The sequence below is a fragment of the Pelophylax lessonae genome (assembly GCF_965119305.1).
Source record: "Pelophylax lessonae genome assembly, chromosome: 4".
In the NCBI taxonomy this organism is placed as follows: Eukaryota; Metazoa; Chordata; class Amphibia; order Anura; family Ranidae; genus Pelophylax; species Pelophylax lessonae.
In genome coordinates, this window is record NC_138771.1 from 267,405,021 (window position 1) to 267,430,630 (window position 25,610).

Here is a 25,610-nt window from a genome sequence, read left to right on the forward strand (position 1 = left end):
ATTTATATTTTCACAATTTTGGGTTTATTTTTTGGAACCCTTTGGACTACGTTGTTTCACATTGAGTGCATTTTGTGTGTTTTTTATTGAAGATTGCACACATATTTATATATTGATTCACATATTAGTTCCATTTACATATTTATTGCTCCCACTTTACGTGTTATTTATCTATTATTGAGTGTTTTTTGCACTTATTATTACACTTTTTGCATGTATGCGATTTTTACACATTTACTGTTTATTAGATATCTGCGATTTTAGCGCTGATTTTTTTTTTTTTATTACATTCCTGTATATATGTACTGTATATAGCGCTGTCTATCAGCACCAGTGGTACAATCCTATGCCATTTCTTGGTGGGGTCCCTGAGCCAGCAGAATGTTGGTGTCCTGCAGAGATTAATAGGACAGTGTGGTAAGTGAATACCTGGCTGCAGAACCCTCCCTCAGCTGCCTGTATTTCTGTCAGACAATACACAACGTGCTCCAAGGCGCTGACAGCAGCACTTGGAGGGGAAGGCGTGCTTTATGAGGGGGTTAATGGAGGCTGGCGGCAGATGGGAGTGTCCATTCTAGTCATGAATGGAAGAGTGGAGAAGCCGGTAGCGGCTTTGTCCTAGAAAGTGCCGGTATAATGACACGGAGAGAGGGCAGCGCACTCAGCCATAGAATGTGTGCCCGGCGGGAATGAAGTGTGTAAGCACACTACTCCTCCTTCTCTATGGGAAGTTTTCTCCTCCCGCCCCCTGACATCCATCCCTCCCCTTCTCCTCAGTGTGCCTCTATCACCGTGCACTTGTTCCTCCTACTCCAGTGCCTTCCGTGAGCTGCTGCCTGCTACTGCAGCCCCTCCTGCCCGAGCCTTCTCCCCCGAGACACGGAGCACAGCAGGCGACACAAGTGCCGGCAACCGGGGACGAGACAAGGCAGCAAGTGGAAGCCGCCACCGGTTCCATTGTGACTGTGAGGTGTTATGTGCCAAAGTTGCAGCGAGCCCTGAAGGAGAGCGGTGCTTCTGGGAACATGCCTGGCTGGAAGAAAACTATCCCCGTCTGTCTGCAAGCAGAGCAAGAGAGAGGTAAGAGTGCTGCTGACTGGAGGAGGGCGGGCGGCTCTGGGGACCTCAGCTACAACTATACCTGCAACTTGGACGGGGACTCCTGGCAGCCGGTGCCATGGTGGCAGCAATGGTCAGGTGTGGGGTTGTGGCAGCAATGGCCAGGTGCGAGCTTGTGGCAGCAATGGCCAGGTGCGAGCTTGTGGCAGCAATGGTCAGGTGTGGGGTTGTGGCAGCAATGGCCAGGTGCTAGCGTGTGGCAGCAATGGCCAGGTGAGAGCTTGTGGCAGCAATGGCCAGGTGCGAGCTTGTGGCAGCAATGGTCAGGTGTGGGGTTGTGGCAGCAATGGCCAGGTGCAAGCGTGTGGCAGCAATGGCCAGGTGAGAGCTTGTGGCAGCAATGGCCAGGTGCGAGCTTGTGGCAGCAATGGTCAGGTGCGGGGTTGTGGCAGCAATGGCCAGGTGCAAGCTTGTGGCAGCAATGGCCAGGTGCAAGCTTGTGGCAGCAATGGCCAGGTGCGAGCTTGTGGCAGCAATGGCCAGGTGCGAGCTTGTGGCAGCAATGGCCAGGTGTGGGGTTGTGGCAGCAATGGCCAGGTGTGGGGTTGTGGCAGCAATGGCCAGGTGCTAGCGTGTGGCAGCAATGGCCAGGTGCGAGCGTGTGGCAGCAATGGCCAGGTGCGAGCGTGTGGCAGCAATGGCCAGGTGCGAGCGTGTGGCAGCAATGGCCAGGTGCGAGCGTGTGGCAGCAATGGGCAGGTGCGTGCGTGTGGCAGCAATGGGCAGGTGCGAGCGTGTGGCAGCAATGGGCAGGTGCGAGCGTGTGGCAGCAATGGGCAGGTGGGAGCGTGTGGCAGCAATGGGCAGGTGGGAGCGTGTGGCAGCAATGGGCAGGTGGGAGCGTGTGGCAGCAATGGGCAGGTGGGAGCGTGTGGCAGCAATGGCCAGGTGCGAGCGTGTGGCAGCAATGGGCAGGTGCGAGCGTGTGGCAGCAATGGGCAGGTGCGAGCGTGTGGCAGCAATGGGCAGGTGCGAGCGTGTGGCAGCAATGGGCAGGTGCGAGCGTGTGGCAGCAATGGGCAGGTGCGAGCGTGTGGCAGCAATGGGCAGGTGCGAGCGTGTGGCAGCAATGGGCAGGTGCGAGCGTGTGGCAGCAATGGGCAGGTGCGAGCTTGTGGCAGCAATGGGCAGGTGCGAGCTTGTGGCAGCAATGGGCAGGTGCGAGCGTGTGGCAGCAATGGGCAGGTGGGAGCGTGTGGCAGCAATGGCCAGGTGCTAGCTTGTGGCAGCAATGGGCAGGTGCGAGCGTGTGGCAGCAATGGGCAGGTGCGAGCGTGTGGCAGCACTGGCTAGGTGCGAGCTTGTGGCAGCCCTGTCATGTATGGGGTGTCCTGAGGTGATGAAATGTAGGCACAGCAGATGTATTCATACAGGGCAATCCCCAGAGCTCTCCAGTCAGCTGTGTGCAGTGCTCAGGTGTTCAGTTGCCGGTACACCACACTGCTCACCATGCTGCTGTATACTAGACTTGTGTGTTTCCTGTTCATACAATAAATAATATGTACTCTTGGAAAATGGTATTAACTATTCTTGTCCTTAAAGTGCAACTCCAGCGCACATTCCCCACTCCCCACACTCATACTGACCTGTATAAGAAAGATGTATTTACTTGTATTCAGTCCAATAGGGTTGCCACCTCATCCCTTTAAAACCAAACACTTAATTACATTGGTTCTGGGGCTGATAACGGTGGTAATTTAACTCAGTGCCTTTTCTGCATTAAATCAGCCTCAGAACCTGTGTAATTCATACACTATATTGTCAAAAGCATTGGGACGCCTGCCTTTACACGCACATGACTTTAATGGCATTCCAGTCTTAGTCTGTAGGGTTCAATATTGAGTTGGCTCACTCTTTGCAGTTATAACAGCTTCAACTCTTCTGGGAAGGCTGTGCACAAGGTTTAGGTCTGTCTATGGGAATGTTGGACAATTCTTCCAGAAGTGCGTTTGTGTGGTCAGGCACTGATGTTGGAAAGAAGGCCTGGCTCGCAGTCTGCGCTCTATTTCATCCCAACGATGTTCTGTCAGGTTGAGGTCAGGACTCTGTGCAGGCCAGTCATGTTCCTCCACCCCAAACTCACTCATCTGTGTCTTTATGGACCTTGCTTTGTGCACTGGTGTGCAGTCATGTTGGAACAGAAAGGGCCATCCCTAAACTGTTTCCACAAAGTTGGGAGAATGAAATTGTCCAAAATGTCTTAGTTTGACGTGCAATCTGCACTCTTATTCATCCCAAAGGTGTTCTGTCAGGACTCTGTGAAGGCCAGTCATGTTCCTCCACCCCAAACTTGCTCATCCCTGTCTTTTTGGACCTTGCTTTGTGCACCGGTCCAAATCATTTGATTGGGGGGGGGGGGGGATATGGTGTGGGGTTGTTTTTCAGGGGCTGGGCTTGGCCCCCTAATTCCAGTGAAGGGAACTCCTTAAGGCGTCAGCAAACTAAGACATTATGGACAATTTTGTGCGCCCAACTTTGTGGGAACAGTTTAGAGATGGCCTCTTCCTGTTCCTTTATGACTGTGCACAAAGCAAGGTCCATAGAGACATGAATGAATGAGTTTGGGGTGGATGAACTTGACATCAGTGCCTGACCTCACAAATTTTCTTCTGGAAGAATGTTCGAACTTTCTCGTTGACACACTCCTAAACCTTGTGGATGGCCTAACCAGAAGAGTCGAAGCTTTTATAGCTGCAAAGGGTAGGCCTACTCAATATTGAACCCTATGGACTAAGACTGGGATGCCATTATTAAAGTTCATGTGCGTGTAAAGGCAGCTGTCCCAATACTTTTGACAATATAGTGTTTGCTTTCAGGTTTAAAGGGATGAGTTGGCAACCCTAGTCCAATCACACAATCTCCTATGTGACAACCATTAGCAGCTGCAGGGGAGAAGAGAATGCTTTGCTTTGACAATGGCTAGTAAAGGCTGGAGGGGTGACAACCCATTCAATGGCCCATCTGTTGTCAACACTCCCTCCTCTCCCGTGCCGCTGCCTGACATGGGAGCTAGATCACATGACCGGAGCGGTAAGTATAGACACCTTTCTTACACAGGTTAGTCAGCATTGGTGTTAAAAAGTGGGGGGGGGGGGGCTATTTAAAAGGCTATTTAGGTGTAACCTGGAAACTTCAACCAAACCTGATTACAGGAAGCAAAAATGGAAAGCATTGTTAAAGCTGAACTCTGTCCCAAAACATTTAAAGTCCAAGTATACATGAACAGAAATCTGCAAAAGGTTACCCAACTCCCTCAGTTCCCCGCTGTACTTCCCTCTCGCAATTTTGAGCTGTCAAGGCTCCCGCAAGCCGCCCAATAGTCCGGGAATATGAAATTCCTGCTGCTTTCCCTTTTCCCTACATCACTGTAGCTAAGGACCAGATTCCATTTGGTCAGCACTGTCTATGTGACAGCGCTAACCAATTGGAATTCGTGTGGTCCATACTTAGTTCTGTACGGAGAAGAAAGAAAGCAGCAAGGATTTCAAATCTCTGGACAATTGGGCGGCTTGTGGGAGGTAACTATGGGTAAAGCCTTGATAGGCTAAAACGCGTCAGTGTCGGCTTTGTTTGTAATATGTGTACTGAGACGTTTTATTGATTGTCACCTGGTTGCCAACTTTGTCTACATGGAAGGACTCTTGTGTTGCGGGGTGGAGACCGCACGTCAGGCACGGTTAGTGGAAACAGAGCTCTTGCCAGCCCTGATTGCATGATTAGGTTGCAGTGCCATTATCTTGCAAGTACGGTGGGGAGAGGGTCTGGTTTTAGGTCACCTATAAATCCGCTTTGCATGCACAAAATACCTTTGCAAACACGGATATTTGTAAAGTCGCAGTTAAATCCTAAAGATCCAATACATAGCTTGAGCAAAGCTGTGGGAGGGGCCCAGCAGGCTCCACCCACTACATGCTGCATGCAGAAAACTACAGGAGTGGCAAGACCAATCACTGCATGAGGAGAGAGAGCAGCAGTGACTGGTCTTTATTACAGGGAGCTCTGAATTGAGGGAATGTTTCATGTTCGATTACTATACAGATCTGGAAAAAATGCACAAAGCACCCCAAGATTCAAGTAAGAATACCCCTACCTCGTGTATTTAGACAATCATTTTTTTCAGCAAAATGTTATTGGATGACAATTTAAAAGCTGTACTCTTAGAATGTGGCCTTGTTCACACTAGCCTGCATGGTAAAGGGCTGCATTTGACTATGCAGTCCGCTCTCAGGATGAGCTCGGCAGGGAGCTGAAATTCAAATCATGCTGCTTACTTTTTTACATTTTTCTAACTTCATTTGAAGTATTGCATAGTGACAGTTCATTTATGTTTTGCATGGTGACATGCTGTACCATCTAGCGTTGTGTGACTGAGACCCATAGAAAATTTCTTTTGTGCCTAAGCATCGACCAGTGTTTATTCGTGCGATCACTTGTGTTTTTCCACACTGAAGTGTGACCGAGCACTTGGACAAAGTCTATCCTTGCAGTGGGTCTCCCTGCAATGCAAGGGTCAAATGCTTGTTCAATCTAGGGGTGCATGGATGTTAATTACTAAAGCCTGGTACACACTAGCAGTTTTTTTTTTTTTTTTTTTCTTTTAACCTAGCAGGCTGAATGAGAAATAAACAGAGTTTGGGAGGAGATTGCTGTACTAACAATCCAATGTTGGTACAGCAATCTCCCCCGCTGAGCTATTGTGTTCGGACAGGGGGCAGCCCCCCACCAGAACACACCAGATGCCAATCTGCAGATCTTTTTTGGTCATGCCTCTTCAACAAAATCTGGACCGACTTCAGTATACATGGGCTGAATGTTGGCAAGGTTCTGTTGATCCGGCCGATACCGCCTGATGTGCAGCCCATGTGTACAGGGCTTGAGGATGAGCTCTGGTTTGGTCTGAGCTTGGCGTATGTACTGGACCCAGAAGGAAGCTGTCCAGTTAACAGTGGCCAGGGCATTCCACGTCTCACAGCTACATGTACAGAGAGAGACACAGATGCTCGTGGCATCATTGACCTAATATGGGCACATCTTTGGCTACCACTGATTGGGCGGGCATGATGGCTTCTTTCTGGGTGTGGTTTGAATCCAGGTTAGGACCAAACCTAAACTCATCCTTTACCTTACTCTAAGGAGCTTGGGCAGTGGATGTATGTTCACCTCATCACATGCAAGGCAGATTTGAAGGCTAAGTTCACCTTTAGTAGAAAAATAAATGCACATAAATTTGCAGTTTAAAAAAAAAAAAAAAGGATTTTTTGAAAACTGGAGCCTACAAAATTGCATCCATGATCACAGATGCAATGTCAGGCACCTGCAGACACTTGCTGCAGGAAGTGTTGGTGAACTTCAGGGGAGCTGATCATCACTCTTGTAGTTCATTGAGAAATACAAACTGTCTGCGCTTGTAGCTCATTCATTCACAGATCCTTGTGAATGAATGATGCAGCTGGGCTGGCAGAGCCCCACACAGCCGTGTTTTTAAATTGACAGTTGCTGCAAGGGAAAGAATAAATGCCCACTGTCATGGGAAAAAAGGACGAGGGATGTAAAATATGGAATGCTGAGCATTTTGCATATTATACCCTAAATACAGGTAGAAAAATGTAACCTGTACAGAAGGTGAACATATCCTTTAATGGCCCAGCACTGTCCAGGATGATGCCCAGGGACTTTCCACAGCCCAGATCTTGAGGATAGGGCAAGTGAATAAAGCTTATCCTTGCACCCTGCATTTAATGCATGACTAAAACCTCTCATCCTTTACAGCCAAACAAACTGCTATCTTAGCCTAAGTTTGATCTTCAGTTGCTATCATGCTGTACATAAGCACACTGGTAACTGTATCAGTTATCCAAGACATGTTTAAATAGGTGGGTTTGGTTTCACTATGCCTAAGGCCCCTTTCACACAATCCGGACGGTCAGACGGACTCCGTTTTATCTCAGCGAGGGATCGTTCTGCCGATCCGCCGCTGAGCAAGCGGATGGCAACTGTGTGCGGAGACACAGCTGTCAGGTCCCCGCTGCTCTCTATGGGGAATCGGATGGGAACGGACCGTCTGTCCGTTCTCATCCGATCCGCTGGATGGAAAATAGGGTTTCCATCCATCCAGATTTGACAGATTGGACGTCAGCGGACATGTCTCCGCTGACATCCGATGCCCCATAGAGATACATGAGGCATCCGTTCAGATCTGCAAAAAAAAAAGGACAGGCAGATCTAAAAGGTCCACCTGTGTGAAAGGGGCCTTACTTTTGATGCAGGTCAGGGCTATCTTGCATTCCCTTAAACTCTGCCTGTTTTCCACCATTTTCACTGGGGGGAATGGATACTTCTTTGTTTAGGTCCTGTATTTTTGTACCACCCCCAGCCCCCCTCCCATGATGACGCAGTGCACTAGCACTCTAGCAGGGAAGTCTTTTGGTTATAGCTTGCCATAGGTTGCTACAACACTGGGAGCACTTGTGCCGCTAACTGACGCTCCAGCCAGGGAATCCTATTGTTTACACTTTGCCAACGATATGGCAACTTTTTTCAGACTGTTCTAATTCTTTTAGCTCTGATTCATGTCTTTGCAGGTTGCGATTAATGCGTTTTCCTGATGCGATTTACATTTTTCACACTGCATTTTGTTATTGTTTTTAGTGTGATTTGTGTTTTTGGAAGTTGTCCGTTGTCATGCAGGAGAAATCCAGCAGAAACGCATAAAAAATACAAGCACTATGGTTTGATCCGTTTTCTTTGCCCTTACATTGAAGTCTGTGGAACCATAAATGCAACCTGTTGTGGGAAAAAAGTCCCGGACCCTTATCCAAAAAAACACAACAGTGGAAAAAGCAGAGATGTGAGACTCACCCATAGGAAACCATGGTAAATGGACTGGAGTGCATTTCTGCAAAACTGAAAATGCACTGAAGAACACATGCGTGAACCAGGCCTTAACCTCAATAAACATACTTCAACACCCAGCTAATCCAGCATTGTGATCTGCCACTCCACTGCAGCACACCGGCTAGAGCGCTGGGAGCCCATGACTGTCAACCAGCGCTCTGCATAGGGAATCTTATTGTTTATACGTTGCCAATACTATGGCTATTTGAAAAAAATGTGTTTGTTGGCTAGTGCACATTCTTATTAGAACTGCATGCTTAATCATGAAAAAATTGCCATCTCGATTCAACCCCCCTCACGATTTTATTCGAGCATTTCCACGATTCATCCCATGCAGCGCTGTTCTCTGCTCACTCATAGCTGTTAATCATTTGCCGGAGGCTCTTTTTTTTTTTTTTTTTTTTTTTTTTTTTTTTTTAATCAACATTGCTAAGCGCTGGGAGATAATTATAAACAAAGTATCATTTGGTTCTTTTAGATCAAAGGGGTGAACTTCGGTCTGTAAATGAGGGCAAGTTTAACCACTTAAAGACTAAGCCTTTTTCTGACACCTGTTGCTTACAAGTTAAAATCAGTATTTTTGTTCCAGAAAATTATATTAAAATTTTTTAGCAGAGACCCTAGAGAATAAAGTGGTGGTCGTTTCAATATTTTATGTCACACTGTATTTGCGCAGCGGTTTTTCAAACGCAATTTTTTTGGGAAAAGATACGCTTTAATGAATAAAAAAAAAAAAAGTAAAATGGTTAAAAGAGAGGTAAATGGCACTGCCTAGTATAGCAGGTAAATATGGCGGGTATAATATAGGTATAGGGGGATGGCTCAACCCTACAAGTTCAGCAGGTGTAATCACAGAGTTAAATATTAGACTCTATAAAACATGCAGTAAGAGATGATTTCATAATCACCAATAAAACTCATAAACACATATGCATCGTAAACATATATCCATAATATTAGTGAAAATGAAATATACATAAAGTGACTCTGACAAGTGTTGGTGAGGTGATAGTGAACGTCACCAAAAGATATAATCTCAAACTTATTAAAGTGTTCCAGTGACTGTGCAAAAAAAAGAAATGCCAGAAAATATGAATAAACCCCCAAAGAAATGTGTGGGGTAAAAGAAATGTAAAGTGCTGAATAAAAGTCAGGTGATCAATAAACAATTAATAGTTGCAGAAATTTTTTTTGCGATTATCCCAAAATCGCATCAGCAAAAAATGAAATATTTAATATAATCTATTTAATTTTCACTAATATTATGGATATATGTTTACGATGCATATGTGTTTATGAGTTTTAATGGGGATTATGAAATCATCTCTTACTGCATGTTTTATAGAGTCTAATTTTTAACTCTGTGATTACACCTGCTGAACTTGTAGGGTTGAGCCATCCCCCTACACCCATATTATACCTGCCATATTTACCTGCTATACTAGGCAGAGCCATTTACCTCTCTTTTAACCATTTTACTTTTTACTATATATCCTTGGATTATAGTTAGGAGGTAGGCTGCAGCCTGCACTTTGATTTTCTCCTATCCTAAGCGTGGATCATTTTCCATTCTTTCAAAAAAAATAGTAGTTAGCCCAATTTTTTTGTATAATGTGAAAGATGTTATGCCAAGAATCATGAGAGAATTGTGATCTTTATTTTAAGCAAAAAAAAACGTAATTCTCATTTTATCCAGAATCGTGCAGCTCTAATTATGCGTTTTACAAAATGAATGTGTGGGATTGTTAATGCATGCGCTCCAAGCACTCTGGGGTTCCCTGAAGACTCCTGGGATGTGATGTTTAGACCCCTGGAGCCAGCAGGCAGTGGGGGCTGTACATGCTTTGCCATTTCCACCTAGGTCATAAATGTGGAAGCAAAGGAAGCTTAAAAAAAAAAAAAAAAATCTGGTGCTTCAGAAAGGGCACCTTTCTGCCCACAAACTATTCTCAAATATAATAGAAAGCTGTCGCACAGCTAAAGCTCTCTATTCAAAGCCTAAAGACATGCAGCATGACAAGGATGGCTCATGATTATTAAGGCTTAACGGGCGCAATGTATTAGCGTCCTTGTCAAACTGGATGTATTTACCTTTTAGTAAGTAACCTTTGAATATGGATCTTTAGCTGCATGCTGACTTTCTGCTCTATCACAAAATGTATTTATTAGAAACATATATGCAATTTCAAAGGAGGGGCTAAACAATTTTATATTTGGGAATGATCTTGTTGCATGCTGATGATAAATGCAAAATTTATGCCATTTTAAGAACGGCTATACACAGGTTGGTAAAATGTGTTTTGTTAATGCTCTAGTTCATTCCCCTTTTTCAGAAGGCCTTGGTTTGCATGCCTGCCTGCCTGACCCATAAAGTAAATGATTCATGTGAAGAGGGACTAGTCAGAATAGACATCTATTGTTGCTGTCTTGTTGCATTTCATATGATTTGACTGGGGTTTGTTGAGTTATTGCGAATAGTAGAGCTGGTGTGTATATTGTGCGATGGCTTTTGTCACACTGATGACACCACAAAAATTTGTCACACAGCCAAAGGCCAGGGCCAATAGCTAGAATGATTTTTAAAATATGATAAACTGCATTTTTTACACTGTATCAGTAAATCATCTGTTTTCATCTTGCAACAAGTTATCAAAAAGTTCTTCCAACAGTTGAGGAACAATAATAACCTTGCCAAAATAAGTACAAACAGAATCGTTTGCTTTAACTATTCTAATAATATTTACTTTTTAACAGGTCATTTTACAAGTTTTGTTTTATAAATTGGATCAGTACAGGAGAGACTAAAACAGTAGTTGGCATCCTATAAAAAAGCACTGCCACATTCCAGTACAGATTTTCCTGGTTCTAACAAAGCCAGCAATGAAAGTTAAGTTGTACTGATCTAGCTTCAGTTTGTATCCAGCGGTATCTCCTTAGTTCAGGAATTTGTGCTTCGAACGAACTGCTATTTCTAGCAAACTAGAAAGGCTTGTAAATACTCCTTTTTATACATTAAATGTAAGAATGCATATTTAATTTGCGGAAATTTTCAGAACACTTAGTTGATTTTTCTTATGCTTCAATTAAAAAATGTATAGAATACCTAATGTAAATCTAAGGTGACATTAATATAATTACACTTTGAACTTTTATTATTTTAACTTCCATAAAACCTGTTTAAAAAAAGCCCATTTATATTTAGGGCGAATTTCTAAAAGTCGAGGAAAGTTCATAGGAACAGACCCTTAAAGCAGCACCCTAGAGTTGAAGTTCAGCTTCACGGCCTCCTGATTTTAACCAGCTCCCACCTCTGCTTCGACCTCTTAGACCAGTGTTTCTCAACCTTTTTCCAGTCAAGGCACCCTTTAAAATTATGCAAAATCTCAAGGCACCCCATTCTAAATTGTAAAAAAAAACCCTAAATGAATAGTTTTACATTAGAGGTGATTTTTATGTTGGGTGTCTGACTAGTATTCCCTCATTTCTTCTACCCCCCCCCCCCCCCCTCGCAGCTAACGTGACCCCAGTGCTAGCAGAGAGGGGCACGGGGGCTGATGTCCTTCTCAACCAATGATATCAGTGATTGTTAGGACGCTGGTGGCTGGCCTGCACAGCGCCCAAGGTTGTAATGCTGCACAATGAAACCGGTGGATTTGAGTAACAAAAAAAGTAGACACATTATGGGGAAATTTTAGGCGTTTTGCCAAAGCACCCCTGTGGTGCCCAGAAGGCACCATGGTTAAAAGAGACTGTCCTAGGCAATAAAAATGGAAGTTCTCTTCTCCCCTTCTCGCAGTCTCCTGGGACACGTCACAGAAGACTGCAGGAGCATTCACAATGCGCTGCTCGCTTGCGCAGTGAGCACCTAGCTGTGAAGCCACAAGCTGTCACAGCCGGTTGCCCACAGTTAAGATTTTGGCATCAGGAATCCGAAGGCTAATGAAGATCTAGCACAGCTGAGGACGATGATGGATTGTGGGACAGGTGAGTGTGTGTTTATTAAAAGTCGCCAGCTACAGTTTTTGTAGCTGCTGACATTTAATTCTTACACAGGAGACTGGAGCTCCTACAACTCAGGTTTCCTCCTTTTCATTTTATGGAAAAGAAAATTGATAGTCCTTATTGGTTACTCTAGCCAACAACTTCACCTTTTTGTTCTCATTTTTTATTTTTTTCTCAAATAAATGGAATCTGCACTGAGAGAAATAGGGAGGCTGCCACTGCTGAGCTCCTTATGAAAATACTGTTTGCCTAGCTGTCTCTGGCTTTAGTATTTTTTGGGGCAAAGGCCTGGAATAAGGCTGGCCATACACTATACAATTTTCTTATTCAATTTCCTTTAGATTTACCTTAAACTATGTAGTGCAAGGGCCTGCCTGACTGCATACAAATTGAAAGTTTGTAGGTTTGACCCTATATTACATGGTTTTGGTAAATCTAAAGGAAAGTTGCACAAGAAAATTGTATAGTGTATGGCCAGCCTTAGCCTGTAAATCAGCAAAGCCAGAGATCCTAAGGTGCATGCTGGTTTTAGTTCAGTGACTGGGAAAGCACTGAAGTCACTGGAAGTCATCATGAAAGCCTGGGGTTTAGAATATTCAAAAAAAGGAAGTTTGCAGTAGCAGCCTCTGTGTTTCCCAGGTTCTGAAATTCTTTACTAAAAACAACTGTGTCCGATGTTTTAATCCCCCTTTTTTTTTTTTTTTTTTGACTGTTCTTAACTTCTAACTTCTATCCTAAACAAACATACTTACTCACCCATACAGTGAAATCAGTTTGTTCTGCTGTGATCTGCTGCTGCATGCTGGGTCCCACCTAGCCATATTTTTATTTTTTTTTTATGCTGCAAGTTTCTCCCTCCTCAAGCACTGTATGGAAGCTGATGCTTCATGGATATCTCAGAAGGTTCTAAGAATGGGTATTCTGCATCCTTCTCGTCTACCTGAGAATGGAGATTGGGGACGGGGTGGTATGCAATAGGAAAAAAGTAAACCGAAAAATAAAACAGTCTTCTTCTTCAATAAAACAGAAGAAGAAGAACTGTTCTTCTTCTTCCCGTGGTTCTGATACAGACTGAGTCACTGCCCCAACTGGACCGCCTCAGCCCCACTATTTAGTAGCTGATTCTTCCTCCCTGCCTCATCTGTTGTCCCTGTCACAGCAGTGCAGAAAGTAGAAGAAAGCAGTTATAATCACAGTGCGGTAGGCACAGCAGGATTAGATGGAGAGTGGGAGCTGCACATGTGGTGTTTGTTTGCTAGGACACTGGGCAGTTCTAGCAACCAATCATCAACTTTTTAATATGAAATTAACTGACAGCTCCCGCTCCCTCCATCTAGTACTGCGTTGTCTCCCACTGTGTGTGCCTGAGTATGGTAGGAAAAGGCAGAGACCTGTGATGTGAAAGATGGGGAATAGCTGTGATAAGGTCCTGAGTCATCACACAAATAGGCGGCTTGGACCTTTGCTGGAATAAAATTTTACTTATTGGACCTCTGTGAACTTTAATTCAATACCCCTGATCTATGGTCAAAATGTAAAATCATCATCATGTCCTTATTCCTTGTAGTATTTCAGTTATTTTTCACCTACACCTATTAACCTGAAAGATTTTGAAGTTCGTTAACTTTGTAAAGATCCCCACACACTCAGTTCCTTGAAATCTGTGACACGTTTTCACTATGCCCTGTGGGTAGGCACTGAGGTGCTGAGATGACGAGCTTCAAGAGGTGGACTCAACACAGGAATTACTGCTTGTAGGCAGCAAGATACCATGGGATATGTAGTCTTTAGAAATTGAAGGCAAACAGCAGAGGAGAAGCTGCAAAATATGCAAGTAATCCAGAAAGTTTTCGAAAGAGATGACCAGCAGACAGGCAGCACTCACAAAATGAAAGGAGAATTTTCAAGTACACATATATTGCAAAGTCAATAATAATGGATTGTATTGCTATTACAATGCTGATATTCAATGAAAGTGTATGCTGTGACTATAATACTTTCCTTTACTTTGCCTGAATCTGTTGTTTGGCAGTTAGTGTCCAATGCCTGTCTACGCGTTTCCCAGCTCCTGAATGTGCAATTTGAGAGTGCAGCAACCATCGAACTTCAGGTGCCCGGACACTGGAGAAAATTGGGAAAAAAGGATACCGCCAGAAAGAATTCAGTATTACATTGCACCATTATCCAAAAGCTGACATGCTAATAATTTTGGCCATAATATTTATCTTCTCTTCTCATGAAAAGTATTGCTTCTCTAATGCATGTTTAGAAACCATCTGCCTGTCTCTGGTAACTGTACAGGATACATTACAATGTTCACAAACACAGCTAATATGTACTAGTTACTGCTGCCTCCCAGCCAGATAGGGGATAAAATACATGGCCTTCATTTGTGCTGATACTATTATTTCAAAGTGTAATAGGAGAAAATAAAAGCTGCCAGGGTTACTTTGCTTATGAAAACATCAGCATTATATTTTTAGAGTATTCACTTAATATCTTTGCACTTCAAGAAGTATGATTGCTGTTGCTGACCTCTCCTTCTAAAAAAGATGGTTGTCAAGCGGAATCAATGGTTTGGTTGGAATCATCTCCTTGAAACATGTAGGCCAGGGGTATTAAATTTAGAGTTCAAGGAGGTCCGGTCACTAAAATTTTCTCTGGCTGTGGTCCGAATCTCAAGTCTGTGCCATGAAAGACTGTACACATCTACTTTCCTTTTTTTTTTTTTTTTGGCACAAGCCACGCTCTCTGGCGCTTTTGTTACTGTTTCCTCCACACACTCTGATACTCTTTAAATTTATATGTCCCCAATAGTGTCCCCCCCCTTACATCAGGTGCCCCTACCAGAGTATTTCATTACGTTGGGTGCCCTCATCAGAATACCCCTATAAATCATTTTGCCACTGTGAGAGTACCCCCTCATATCAGGTGTCCCCATCAGAGTGCCCACTTAAATCAGGTTTCTGCATCAGTGTGCCCCCTTACATAATGTGTCTCCATCAGAGTGCGCCCTCAACACAATATTTGCCCATCAGTGTGCCCATCAGCGTGCCCCCCCCTGACATAAAATGTGCCCATCAGTGTGCCCCCCTTGACATAAAATGTGCCCATCAGAGTGAACCTTAAGTATAAATAAAACCCCCAAAAATATCTGTGCTTGGATAAGAAAATGTTAGCAGCCAGCACCAATAGGCTGATTACACACTACATGAAAATACACAATATTGAAAGGGTGCAGCGCTACTTTAATGTTCAGAAGTCTCTAAAAAGCATCACATAAAAGTCCACATAATATGTTGGTAAGAGTCTCCTCACACCCCCCCCCCCCCCTCCGCCCCCTGTAATACAATATATATCACAGCCTTCGGTTATTACTGAGGTACTGCTGGTGATTTTTTTTTATAATGTGGATCATGTGCTTCCGGTGTTGGGTGGGAGGAGCCTCTTTGTGTGAGCCATCTTGGAAGATTCCTGAAAAATGAAAAATTAACAGTTAATACCTATTTTGGACAGAGTAGTGGTGGATTAGAACCCCTTACATTTTTTTTTTATTTCTGTCTGTGCCCCCGTTAAGGAGAATCATCCTCTGTTTACCATTATCCTTGAAAGTGAAAGTAAAACAAAATCACAAATTTTGTGTTGTCCCCAGGTAAGTAATAGAGGGGAAATCTTCCAATGGGCACACTAGTTCTGATGACCTGGGGGTCCCCAAGAAATTCCATTAATTTACAGGAACTTTCTCTCACTCCCGGTTTGGCAATGGGACAAGAAGTAAAGGGAAATAGGTGGTGGAAAAAAAATCTGACGGGTTATAACCCTCCCTTACTCTATCCAAAATGAAGAAAAATTTTTGCCTATAGTTCTACTTGAACATAAAATGTGCCCATCAGCATGCTCCTTATTCTATGTTAAGGGGCGTGCTAATGGGCACATTTTATGTTAAGGGGTACGCTGATAGGCACAGTTTGTTGTGCCCATCAGCGTACCCCTTAAGAGAAAATATGCCCATTATCATGCCCCTAAGAGAAAGCGTGCCCCTGTAAATATCGCACCCCGCATACCTTGAGGACAGGCAGAGTGCAGGAGGCGGCAGAGACAGCAAACTGCAGGGGGCGGAGCTGCGCTGGGAGTCTTGCTGAAAAGGCAGGGCGCGCATTTATCAAACCATACCTCACAGCCGGCAAAGTGTGAGAGCTGGGAGCTCTCTCCTTACCTTCTCACGCCTTACCCCACGGCTCTCACTCCCTGATAGTAGCAGGGGGCGAGGCGCACACACGACAGTCTTGGTTGCTGGGACACCCGTGGTCTGAGCAGGGAAGATGTGCCGTTTTACAGCTGCGGCCTGACAGTCTGGACAGGAGCGTTGCTCGGTCCGTTTTCGGACCGTGGGCCGCCATTTAATGACGTAAGTGTGGGCAGTTAAGGTGTTTAGATTTGGACTTTTCTGATTTGCATCCAGGTCTTGAGCTTGAAGTATTGAAGCCATAAACAGCCAGGCAGCCAGCATTTACAGAAAGAGGTCAGCAATGGAACAATTCTGCAAAGCGCAGTGCGGTCATAAATCGCAAAAGGAAAATCAGCAAAAGGACCTAATTTGCTCTCAGAAGAATATGTCCCTTGTGATTTTTTTTTTTTTTTTTTTTTTTTATATCAAAGCCTGTCCCAAATAAAAAAAAAAAAAATAAAAAAATATGATGTAAAAGATAATTAGAAACATAATACAAACAAAAATGAGAGATGCACTGAAATTTCGGGGGCCAAAACATCCAATGCGGATAGAGAAAAAGAGAAAAAGGCGCAGATAATGGCGCCAAAAATACATGAAATTTTTTTTCTGCAATTTTACTGTGCTCAAGGCCAGTTCATACCACATGCAGTCCAGTGAATTTATTTTATTTTTTATTTTTTCTGCATCAAAAATGCATGCAAAGTAGGTTATATGGTTTCCAATGGCATAGTTCACACTAGTGTGGTCAGTTCCAGGGCGTTCCAGTTGTCTTATGGAAAAGTATGTCAATGTACAGTATGGTATGCACTAAATATTTAGTCGGGGCTTCTTTTGCATAAATTACTGCATTAATGTGACATGGCATGGAGGCGATCTGCCTGTTGGCACTGAGGTGGTATGGAAGCCCAGGTTGCTTTGATAGTGGCCTTTAGCTCGTCTGCATTGTTGGGTCTGTTGTCTCATCTTCTTAGTGACAATACTCCACAGATTCTCTATGGCAGTGGTCCTCAACTCCGGTCCTCAGGGCCCACTAACAGGCCAGATTTTAAGTATTGTGATGTGAAAAAAGTGCGCTGGAAAATTAGAAAAGCTGCGACCTTAGAAAAAAATATGTGATGTAAAACAGTGTATCAGGTGCGCTAAACTATTCAATAATGTGTCAAACATATACATATAATGACAAATCAAAAAAAAATGGTGATGAAGATGTAAGGACAAACCCTTCCACTAAATATTGACAGATAAGCGATCAATAAAGATTTAAAATCAAAGTGACAAACAATCTTATAAGTATCAAAATTGTGAGTCCATAAATGAAAAGTGAATGTCCAAAATCATGCTCAAGCAACATGCATGTGAAGAAAATCCAAGAGTGCAAAAATCCAAAATAGATGTGGGCAGTGAAATCTCCACCGTGATTGGATAAGCCCCTTACCAGATGAAAATAACACAAGGGCGTATGTGTTATCAGATCCAATATAGTAACCAGGAAAGATGGGAACACCTTCTAAACCCTCTCTCCAGAAAAGAGTAGGTCAGCCTCAGAGTTCTAAACTAAGCCAAATTATGATTCAGCTTTTACTTTTTGACTTTGGATAGAGTAGGTATGTGTTAAAACCCTAGTCAGTTTGTTTTGCCACTCTACCTGAAAGAAAATAGAAAAAAATTTTTTTTTTTGTCTGGGATACACTTTAAACAGTAGAACTACTTCAATTTAGTAAGATACATGCTAGGAATGTTAGAGATATGATATTTGCTCCTAATTACTTTTTTAATAACCAGGAAAGGGAAATATGTAAACCTATTTAGGATCATTCTAAAATATTTTGAAATGGTGATATGGAACTATTTTTATTATAAATTACTCTATGAATATCTGAGTCATTCCTGCTGTTATCAGTCAAGGCTGCATTGGTAAATAATGTGAATGGAAAGGTCTCATTTCTAAAATAAAATTCTTTTCAATTGATTAGCTTTGCAAAGCTCACACTGAGAGATGTGGGAATTGGAATGCTCTTGCCGCATGAACTTTTAGAAGCTTATACGAATTAGGCACTTTGACAAATGTAGGATTTTGAAAAAATAAAAAGGGAATCAGACTGTTTTCTTTCAAGTCCTTCTGATTCACCTTATGATATACAACATACAGCCATATTCTTCAACAAGTGCTGATTCGTAAAGCCCAACTCAATGCACTGTTTAATTGGGAAACTGTGGCAAATGAGGTTTAATGTAAAGTTAGGCACTTGGGGGGCTAAGAATATGCATGCATTATACATACTAGGGGGGAGTACAACTGGGGGAAATCAATGGTGAAGGATCTGGGTGTTCTGGTAGATCATAAGCTTAATAATAGCATGCAATGCCAAGCTGCGGTTTCCAAAGCAAGCAAAATCCTTTCATGTATTCAGAGAGGTATAGACTAGAGAGAGACATCATTTTGCCAGTGTAAAAATCATTAGTAAGACCTCATCTTAACAACTTAAGCCCCAGAGGATTTGGCTGCTCAAAGACCAGGCCCTATTTTGCGATTCGGCACTGCGTGATTTTAACGGACAATTGCGCGGTCGTGCGACGCTGTACCCAAATGAAATTGATGTCCTTTTTTTTTCCCCACAAACAGAACTTTCTTTTGGTGGTATTTGATTACCTTTTTTTTTTTTTTTTGCGCTATAAACAAAAAAAGAGCGACAATTTTGAAAATTATTTTTTTCACTTTTTTTTTTTTTTTTTTATATGAAATTCTCAAAAAAAAAACATGTAACAATCAAAATTTTTTAAACATTTTAAGCCAATTTGTTTTCTGCTACATATTTTTGGTAAAAAAAAAACATCGCAATAAGCATATTTTGATTGGTTTGCGCAAAAGTTATTGCGTTTACTAACTACGGGAAAGATTTGTCATTTTTATTGTTTTTTTTTTGTAACTAGTAATGGCGATCTGCGATTTTTGTGGGACTGCGACATTGCGGCGGACAGATCGGACCCCTGACTGACATTTTTGACACTTTTGGGGGTACCAGTGACATTACTACAGTAATCAGTGCTATTAAATATGCACTGTCACTGTAAAAATGACACTGGCAGGGAAGGGGTTAACTTTATTGGTGATCAAGGGGTTAAGTGTGTCCCTAGGGGCGTGAGTCTAACTGTTAGGGGGCGTGGCTAGTGAAGTAATCACAGAGACATACGATCCTACATAGCAGGATCGCATAGCCTCTGTCATTACTTCAGGGAAAATGACAGACGGCTGTGTTTACATCAGCCGTCTGTCTTTCTCCCTCTCCTGTGGGAGGATAAGAGTGGCCGGCGGACATCGGAGCCGCCGGTCACACGCACTGGCTAGGCAGGAATTGAGCGGGGGCGGGAGCACGCTGGCGCACGCTCACTCCCTACAGCCTCGTGGGAGAGCGATGTACCCATACGTCACTTTGCCCAGGAGAGGCTGCCTGCCGCAGTATATAGTCGTGCAGCAGTCGGCAAGTGGTTAAATATGTAGTTCAGTTTTGGGCGCAAGTTCACAAAAAGGATATTGAGAAACTGGAGAGTGCAGAGAAGGGCAACCAAACTGACGAGGCATGGAGAAGCTCAGCTATGTGGAAAGATTAGAGGAACTGAATGTATTCTCTCTTGAAAATGTAGATTAAGGAGAGATTTGATCAACATGTAAATACATAAATGGTCCATATAGTGAACTTTGGTGTTGAGTTATTCACCTTTAAAGTCACCACAGAGGACAAGGAGGCACTCTTTACATCTGGAGGAAAAGAGATTTAATCTTCAAATACATAGTCTTCTTCACAGTAAAAGCTGTGAAAACGTGAAATAGACTCCCTCAAGAGCTGGTTCTGGCCAGCTCAGTAGATTGCTTGAAAAAAGGCCTGGATTCTTTCCTAAATGTACATAATATAACTGGATACTAATCTTTATAGATAATGTTGATCCAGGGAATATCTGATAGCCTCTTGGGGGCAAATTGGATCTTGCTTTGCTGGGGTTTTTTTTTTTTTTGCCTCCATCTGGATCAACTCTGGGTATAGGATTGTGTATATAGGATTTTTAATAAAAAATGTTTTTTGTGTTGTTTTCCCCTTTTAACCAGTTCTGGACCGGAAGGATTTGCCCCCTTAATGACTAGGTAATTTTAAGCGATTCGGCACTGCGTTACTTTAACGGAAATTTTTTTTCCCACAAATAGAGCTTTCTTTTGGTGGTATTTGATCACCTGTGCAATTTTTTTTATGCCTGAATGATACATTGTAAAGCATTGTGTTTTATAGTTATCTAGCAGCCTTAACAATGTTGATAAACATTTGCCGATTCAACTTTTTTTTTTTTTTTTTGATGACTGCTGTGAGTTAGCAGAGCACAGCTCTGTAAGGCTCCTTTCACACGGCAGCTCCGCTGCTTAAGTGCGCTGCGGGACTTTTTTTTTTTCACGGAGCGGATGACATTTCTGTCATCCGCTCCATGTGCCCGCATATCATCCCATCCGTTTGCGGATGATATGCGGACATAATGTAAGTATATGGCACTGCGGATGTCAGCGGATGACACCGCTGACATCCGATTTTCCTTCCTTCCTTTCTGTTTTTTACACGGATGGAAAAATGGGGTTCTGTTCCATTCGAAAAAAATGGAACAGAACTGAAAGGAGGAAAATCGGATGTCAGCGGATGGTATTCCGCTGACATCCGCAGTGCCATTCCCTTACATTGATGTCCGCAAATCATCCGCAAAAAAATAGGATGATTTGCGGACACACGGAGCGGCCGTGTGAAAGGACCCTAAGAATCGAGGAAATGCCATTTTAAAACGGTTGTAAACCTAAAATAAGAAAAAAAAAAAAAACCTGCAAGACAAAGGCATAATGAGCTAGTATGCATCGCATACTAGCTCATTATGAATTACTTACCTTAGAACGAAGCCCCGACACGGACCCCGTGCGCGCGGGAGTGATTTTCCGGCAAGCTCCCGGCAAGGGAAGCTGAAGGTCCGTCGGACCTTCGGAGCGCATGCGCCTCTCGCGTGAGCGGCTGCATGCACTGCAAATATCTCCTAAGCCGTGCCGGTTTAGGAGATATTAATTGTACCTACAGGTAAGCCTTATTATAGGCTTACCTGTAGTTAAAAGTGAAAAAAAGCGGTATACTACCGCTTTAAGATCGAGAGAGGGGGTGAATCGAAATTGCTATTTATTTTATAAACGATTAATCCTGCAGCTCTAACACAATATATTGAAAAAGAAAAATTGAATTTCCAGGTGTGCTATGAATGTGGGCAAAGTGGAAGAAATTTTGACCACTGTGTACTGGGCTAACTTAACCCAGTCTTTGCTTCGTAGCGCTCTACGCCATAGGGCAGTAATGGCGAACCTTGGCACCCTAGATGTTTTAGAACTAAATTTCCCAGGATGCTCATTGACTCTGCAGTGTCGTTGAGCATTATGGGAAATTAAGTTCAAAAACATCTGGGGTGTCAAGGTTCGCCATCACTGCTATAGTGGCTTAGGTGTTTGTTTGTTTTTTGGACTGAGTAGACCATTGTCACCTGAATAAGAAAGGATGGGAAACTCCAAAATTTTACTGATTTCAGGCTGTACAGTAGCAAATGAAGTGTGAGAGAAAGAAGCATAAGAAGTCAGGTTGTGCATTTCACACGGGCTGAAGCTTGTATGAGAGCAGTGTGAACAGCAAGCTTTGGCAAAGCATTTGAAGAGTGTTTGGCAAGCTTTGTTGAAGCTTTTAAAATACCATTCAGCACCAGCTTGTAAGTAATACACAGATCCTAATGGGAGTGTTGTTTGCCACTTTAATCACTTCAGCCTCCACGAAATACCTGTACGTTGCCAGGTTGTAGGGTTTATACCAGAATTTTGCCTACAGCTACAGCTATTATCCCAGTATCTTTTTTTTTTTTTTTTTTTTTTTTCCCCCTTCAGCCGGCAATGCGCTGTCATATGAAAGGGATCCTAGCCACCAACAACCCCCAATCTTGATTTGATCTGATGCTTCAAGGGTAAAGGAGAGATCTAGGGGTCTAATAGAGTAAGGGCATGTAGTGGCTGTAATAAGAGATTTTTCCCGTATTATTTAACTGAGGTGAATATTGTAACAAAAAACAGTTTTGTTATTTTTTTATCGTTTATATTGTTTTTGGCTGGAATTCTGCTTTTTACTGTCCATATGCCTAAGGATGTGTTTACAATGATGGGGATTAGCCATCGCTTGCTTTAGGCAGGGCCGGATTAAGACCATCATGGGCTTGGTGCTGAGGATTTTGAAGGGCCTTAAGGGCCGTGCCTTGGCATGCACCCAGAGGAGGAAGGGTGCAGCCATGCATGCCTAATTCAACATGGGATGCTGTCTCTGAAGCCCATAAACACATCCATGCATCGGCAACTGTCCCTCCTTGTCCGGCCTTCGTGCTGTGTGGTGAGGTTCTGAGGGAGCTGCCTGGGGAAGCGAGCATAGAAGCCAGACTTCTGTGTTTACAAGTGACAGAAGAGCGGTAACAGTGAATATGGCCAACCGGGGGCCTATATAAAAGGTAGGGGCCTGGAGCTGCAGCTCCAATAGCCCCTACGTTAATCTGGCCCTGGCTTTAGGAGCCCACTTGCCTTTTTTTCTGTACTTTTAACATGCATTTTTTTGGAGGTTGACAGGGCTTCTTTCTGGTCAATGTTTTCAAGAAGTCAGTATTTACATAATAATTTTAGAGATTATAATGGCAGACTGGAGCATGTTGTGTTGACGCACTTTTTACACGTTTTTGCATGTTGCAATGCTTATGTGGCATTTTAACGCAACACAGGTCAACGCAGCATTGTACTGTAATCTACTCAAAAGAAACAATTGTTTTGTTTCTATGCTTTGACCTTTCATTTTACTGGTGCACCCAAATGCAGATCAGTGCGCTAGTCTGAATTTGCCCACAACAGTAAATTGTAGTACATCAAAAATATCTCCCCACACCTGGTATTTGTCCGCATGTGTATGCAGACACGAGGCTTGGCAGTAGATGGTCACAGAACCGCTGCCCCCATTGCCCTGAAGGAGGACACTGACCAGGCAGCTACACCGATGGGAAACCACCAGGAGCGTATGGCAAGGAGGAGGCAAGGCCAGATGAAAATTGGGAATGGTTGAGAATTGCAAAATACCTCCCTACATACCCAGCGTTGTGTTTTTCCAGGTTCTGATCAGGGCGATATGAAGCACATATGGTGGACATAACCCAAAGTTAAAAGGCTGTGGATCCGAGTGTACGATTTGGTCAATACTCTTTCATTCTAATTTATGAAGCTCTACTTCATAAGCCCATCTTGGAGTTAACAAAACATGAACGTATCTTGGCAACACACATTTTTATGGCTACTAAACAAACCATTGCAAAGGCGTGGAAAACACCTCTTCTCTTTTGAGGAGGTGAAGCGATGGGTGCATGGTTTGACGAACGAAAAGCTTACGGCGATTTTCGTGGACACTAGGGACAAATTTCCTAAGATTTGGCAATCTGGGCTGGACAGCAACGAGCCTGATTTTTGGACTTGGAGGAAATTTTGTTGAGCCCACTGGTGGCGGCCTTGGATTTCCTGGGGCGGGGCTTCTTAGTCTTCTTCTTTTCTGTTCTTATCTTTTTTCGGTTTCTTCATTTTTACATCATATTTTTGGTTCTTTATAGTTTGAGGCTTGTGTGTGGAGTTTTTTTTTTTTTTTTTGTTTTTTTTTTAAATGAAACCCCCCCCCCCCCCAAAAAAAAAGATAAATGTATATTTAAAAAAAAAAAAAAAAATTTTTTTTTCCCTCTCCCTCTGTTTAGAAATTAAAGGATGCCACATCGTTTGACAATTATCAGCCTAAAGAAGGCTGAATTCAAAGACACCCGGAAAATCCAAAGTGAAAAAATTATGCAATAGGCTAGTCCATTTTGCTGAAATTTCATTGCAGCAATTCAGAATGGTGCTCAGTACTTTATATGGCCCCCACCTGCTTGTATCCATGCCTGACCATGTCTGGGCATGCTCCTAATGAGACGGATGGTGTCCTGTGGTATTTTCTCCCAGATCTGAACCAAGACATCACTGAGCTCTTGAACAGACTGAGGTGCAACCTGGCAACGTCTGATGGACCAAAACCTATTGTCCCAGAGGTGTTCTCTTGGATTTAGGTCAGGCAACTGTGGGGCCATTCAATGGTATCAATTCCTTCATCCTCCAGGAACTGGCTGCATACTCTCTAGCTACATGAGGCCAGGCATTGTCGTGCACCAGGAGGTACTCAAGACCCACTGCACCAGCGTAAGGTCTGATGATGGGTCCACGGATTTCATTTCGATAACTAATAGTAGTCAGAGTGCCATTGTCTAACCTGTAGAGGTCTGTGCATCCCTCAATGGATATGCCTCCCCAGACCATCACTGACCCACCACCATACCGCTCACGCTGGAAGATGTTACAGGCACCATAACATTCTTTACGGCTTCTCCAGACCCTTTTACCTCTGGCACATGTGCTCAGGGTGAACCTGCTCTCATCTCCGCAAAGCACAGTGCGCTGCTGGCGGACCTGCCAATTCTGGTGTTTATTGGCAAATGCCAATCGAGCTACACTGTGCCGGGCAGTGAGTACAGGGCCCACTAGAGGAGGTCCTCAGGCCATTCTCATGAAATCTGTTTGATTGTTTGGTCAGATACATTCAAACCAGTGGCCAGCTGGAGGTCGGAGAGAACTGCCTGTCTCCTGGAATCTCCTGCATGCTCTTGGCACTGTGTTGCGAGACGAAGCAAACCTTCTGGCAATGGCACATATTGATGTTCCATCCTGGAGAAGTTGGACTGCCTGTACAACCTATATAGGGTCCAGGTATCGTCTCATGCTACCAGTAGTGACAATGACCCAAGTCAAATGCAAAACTAGTGAAAAACAGTCAGAAAAGATGAGTAGGGGGAAAAAAATGTCAGTGGCCATCACCTGTTAAACCATTCCTGTTTTGGAGGTCATCTCGTTGTTGCCCATCTAGTAACCTGTTATTTTATGAACACCAAAGCAGCTGAAACTGATTAACAACCCCCTCTGCTACTCTCCTGACCAGATCAATATCCCAGGAGTTGAATTGACTGATGCTATACTCTGATTAAAAAGTGTTCCTTTAATTTTTTTTGAGCAGTGTGTGTGTGTGTGTGTGTGTATACAGTATCTCACAAAAGTGAGTACACCCTTTACATTTTTGTAAATATTTTATTATATCTTTTCATGTGACAACGATGAAGAAATTACACTTTGCTACAATGTAAAATAGTGAGTGTACAGCTTGTATAACAGTGTAAATTTGCTGTCCCCTCCAAAATAACTCAACACACAGCC

General features: G+C 43.3%; 1 protein-coding gene across 1 annotated transcript in view; it reads left to right on the plus strand.

Moving 5' to 3' along the window:
• The first annotated feature begins 777 nt into the window (after positions 1-777).
• Positions 778-25,610, plus strand: part of GRIP1 (glutamate receptor interacting protein 1) — a 1,071,013-nt gene continuing 1,046,180 nt past the window's right edge. The window contains exon 1 of the mRNA XM_082255180.1: positions 778-1,080. Coding sequence (XP_082111306.1) covers positions 1,026-1,080 — 55 coding nt within the window. The 5' untranslated portion in view covers positions 778-1,025. The remainder of the gene's footprint in view (positions 1,081-25,610) is intronic.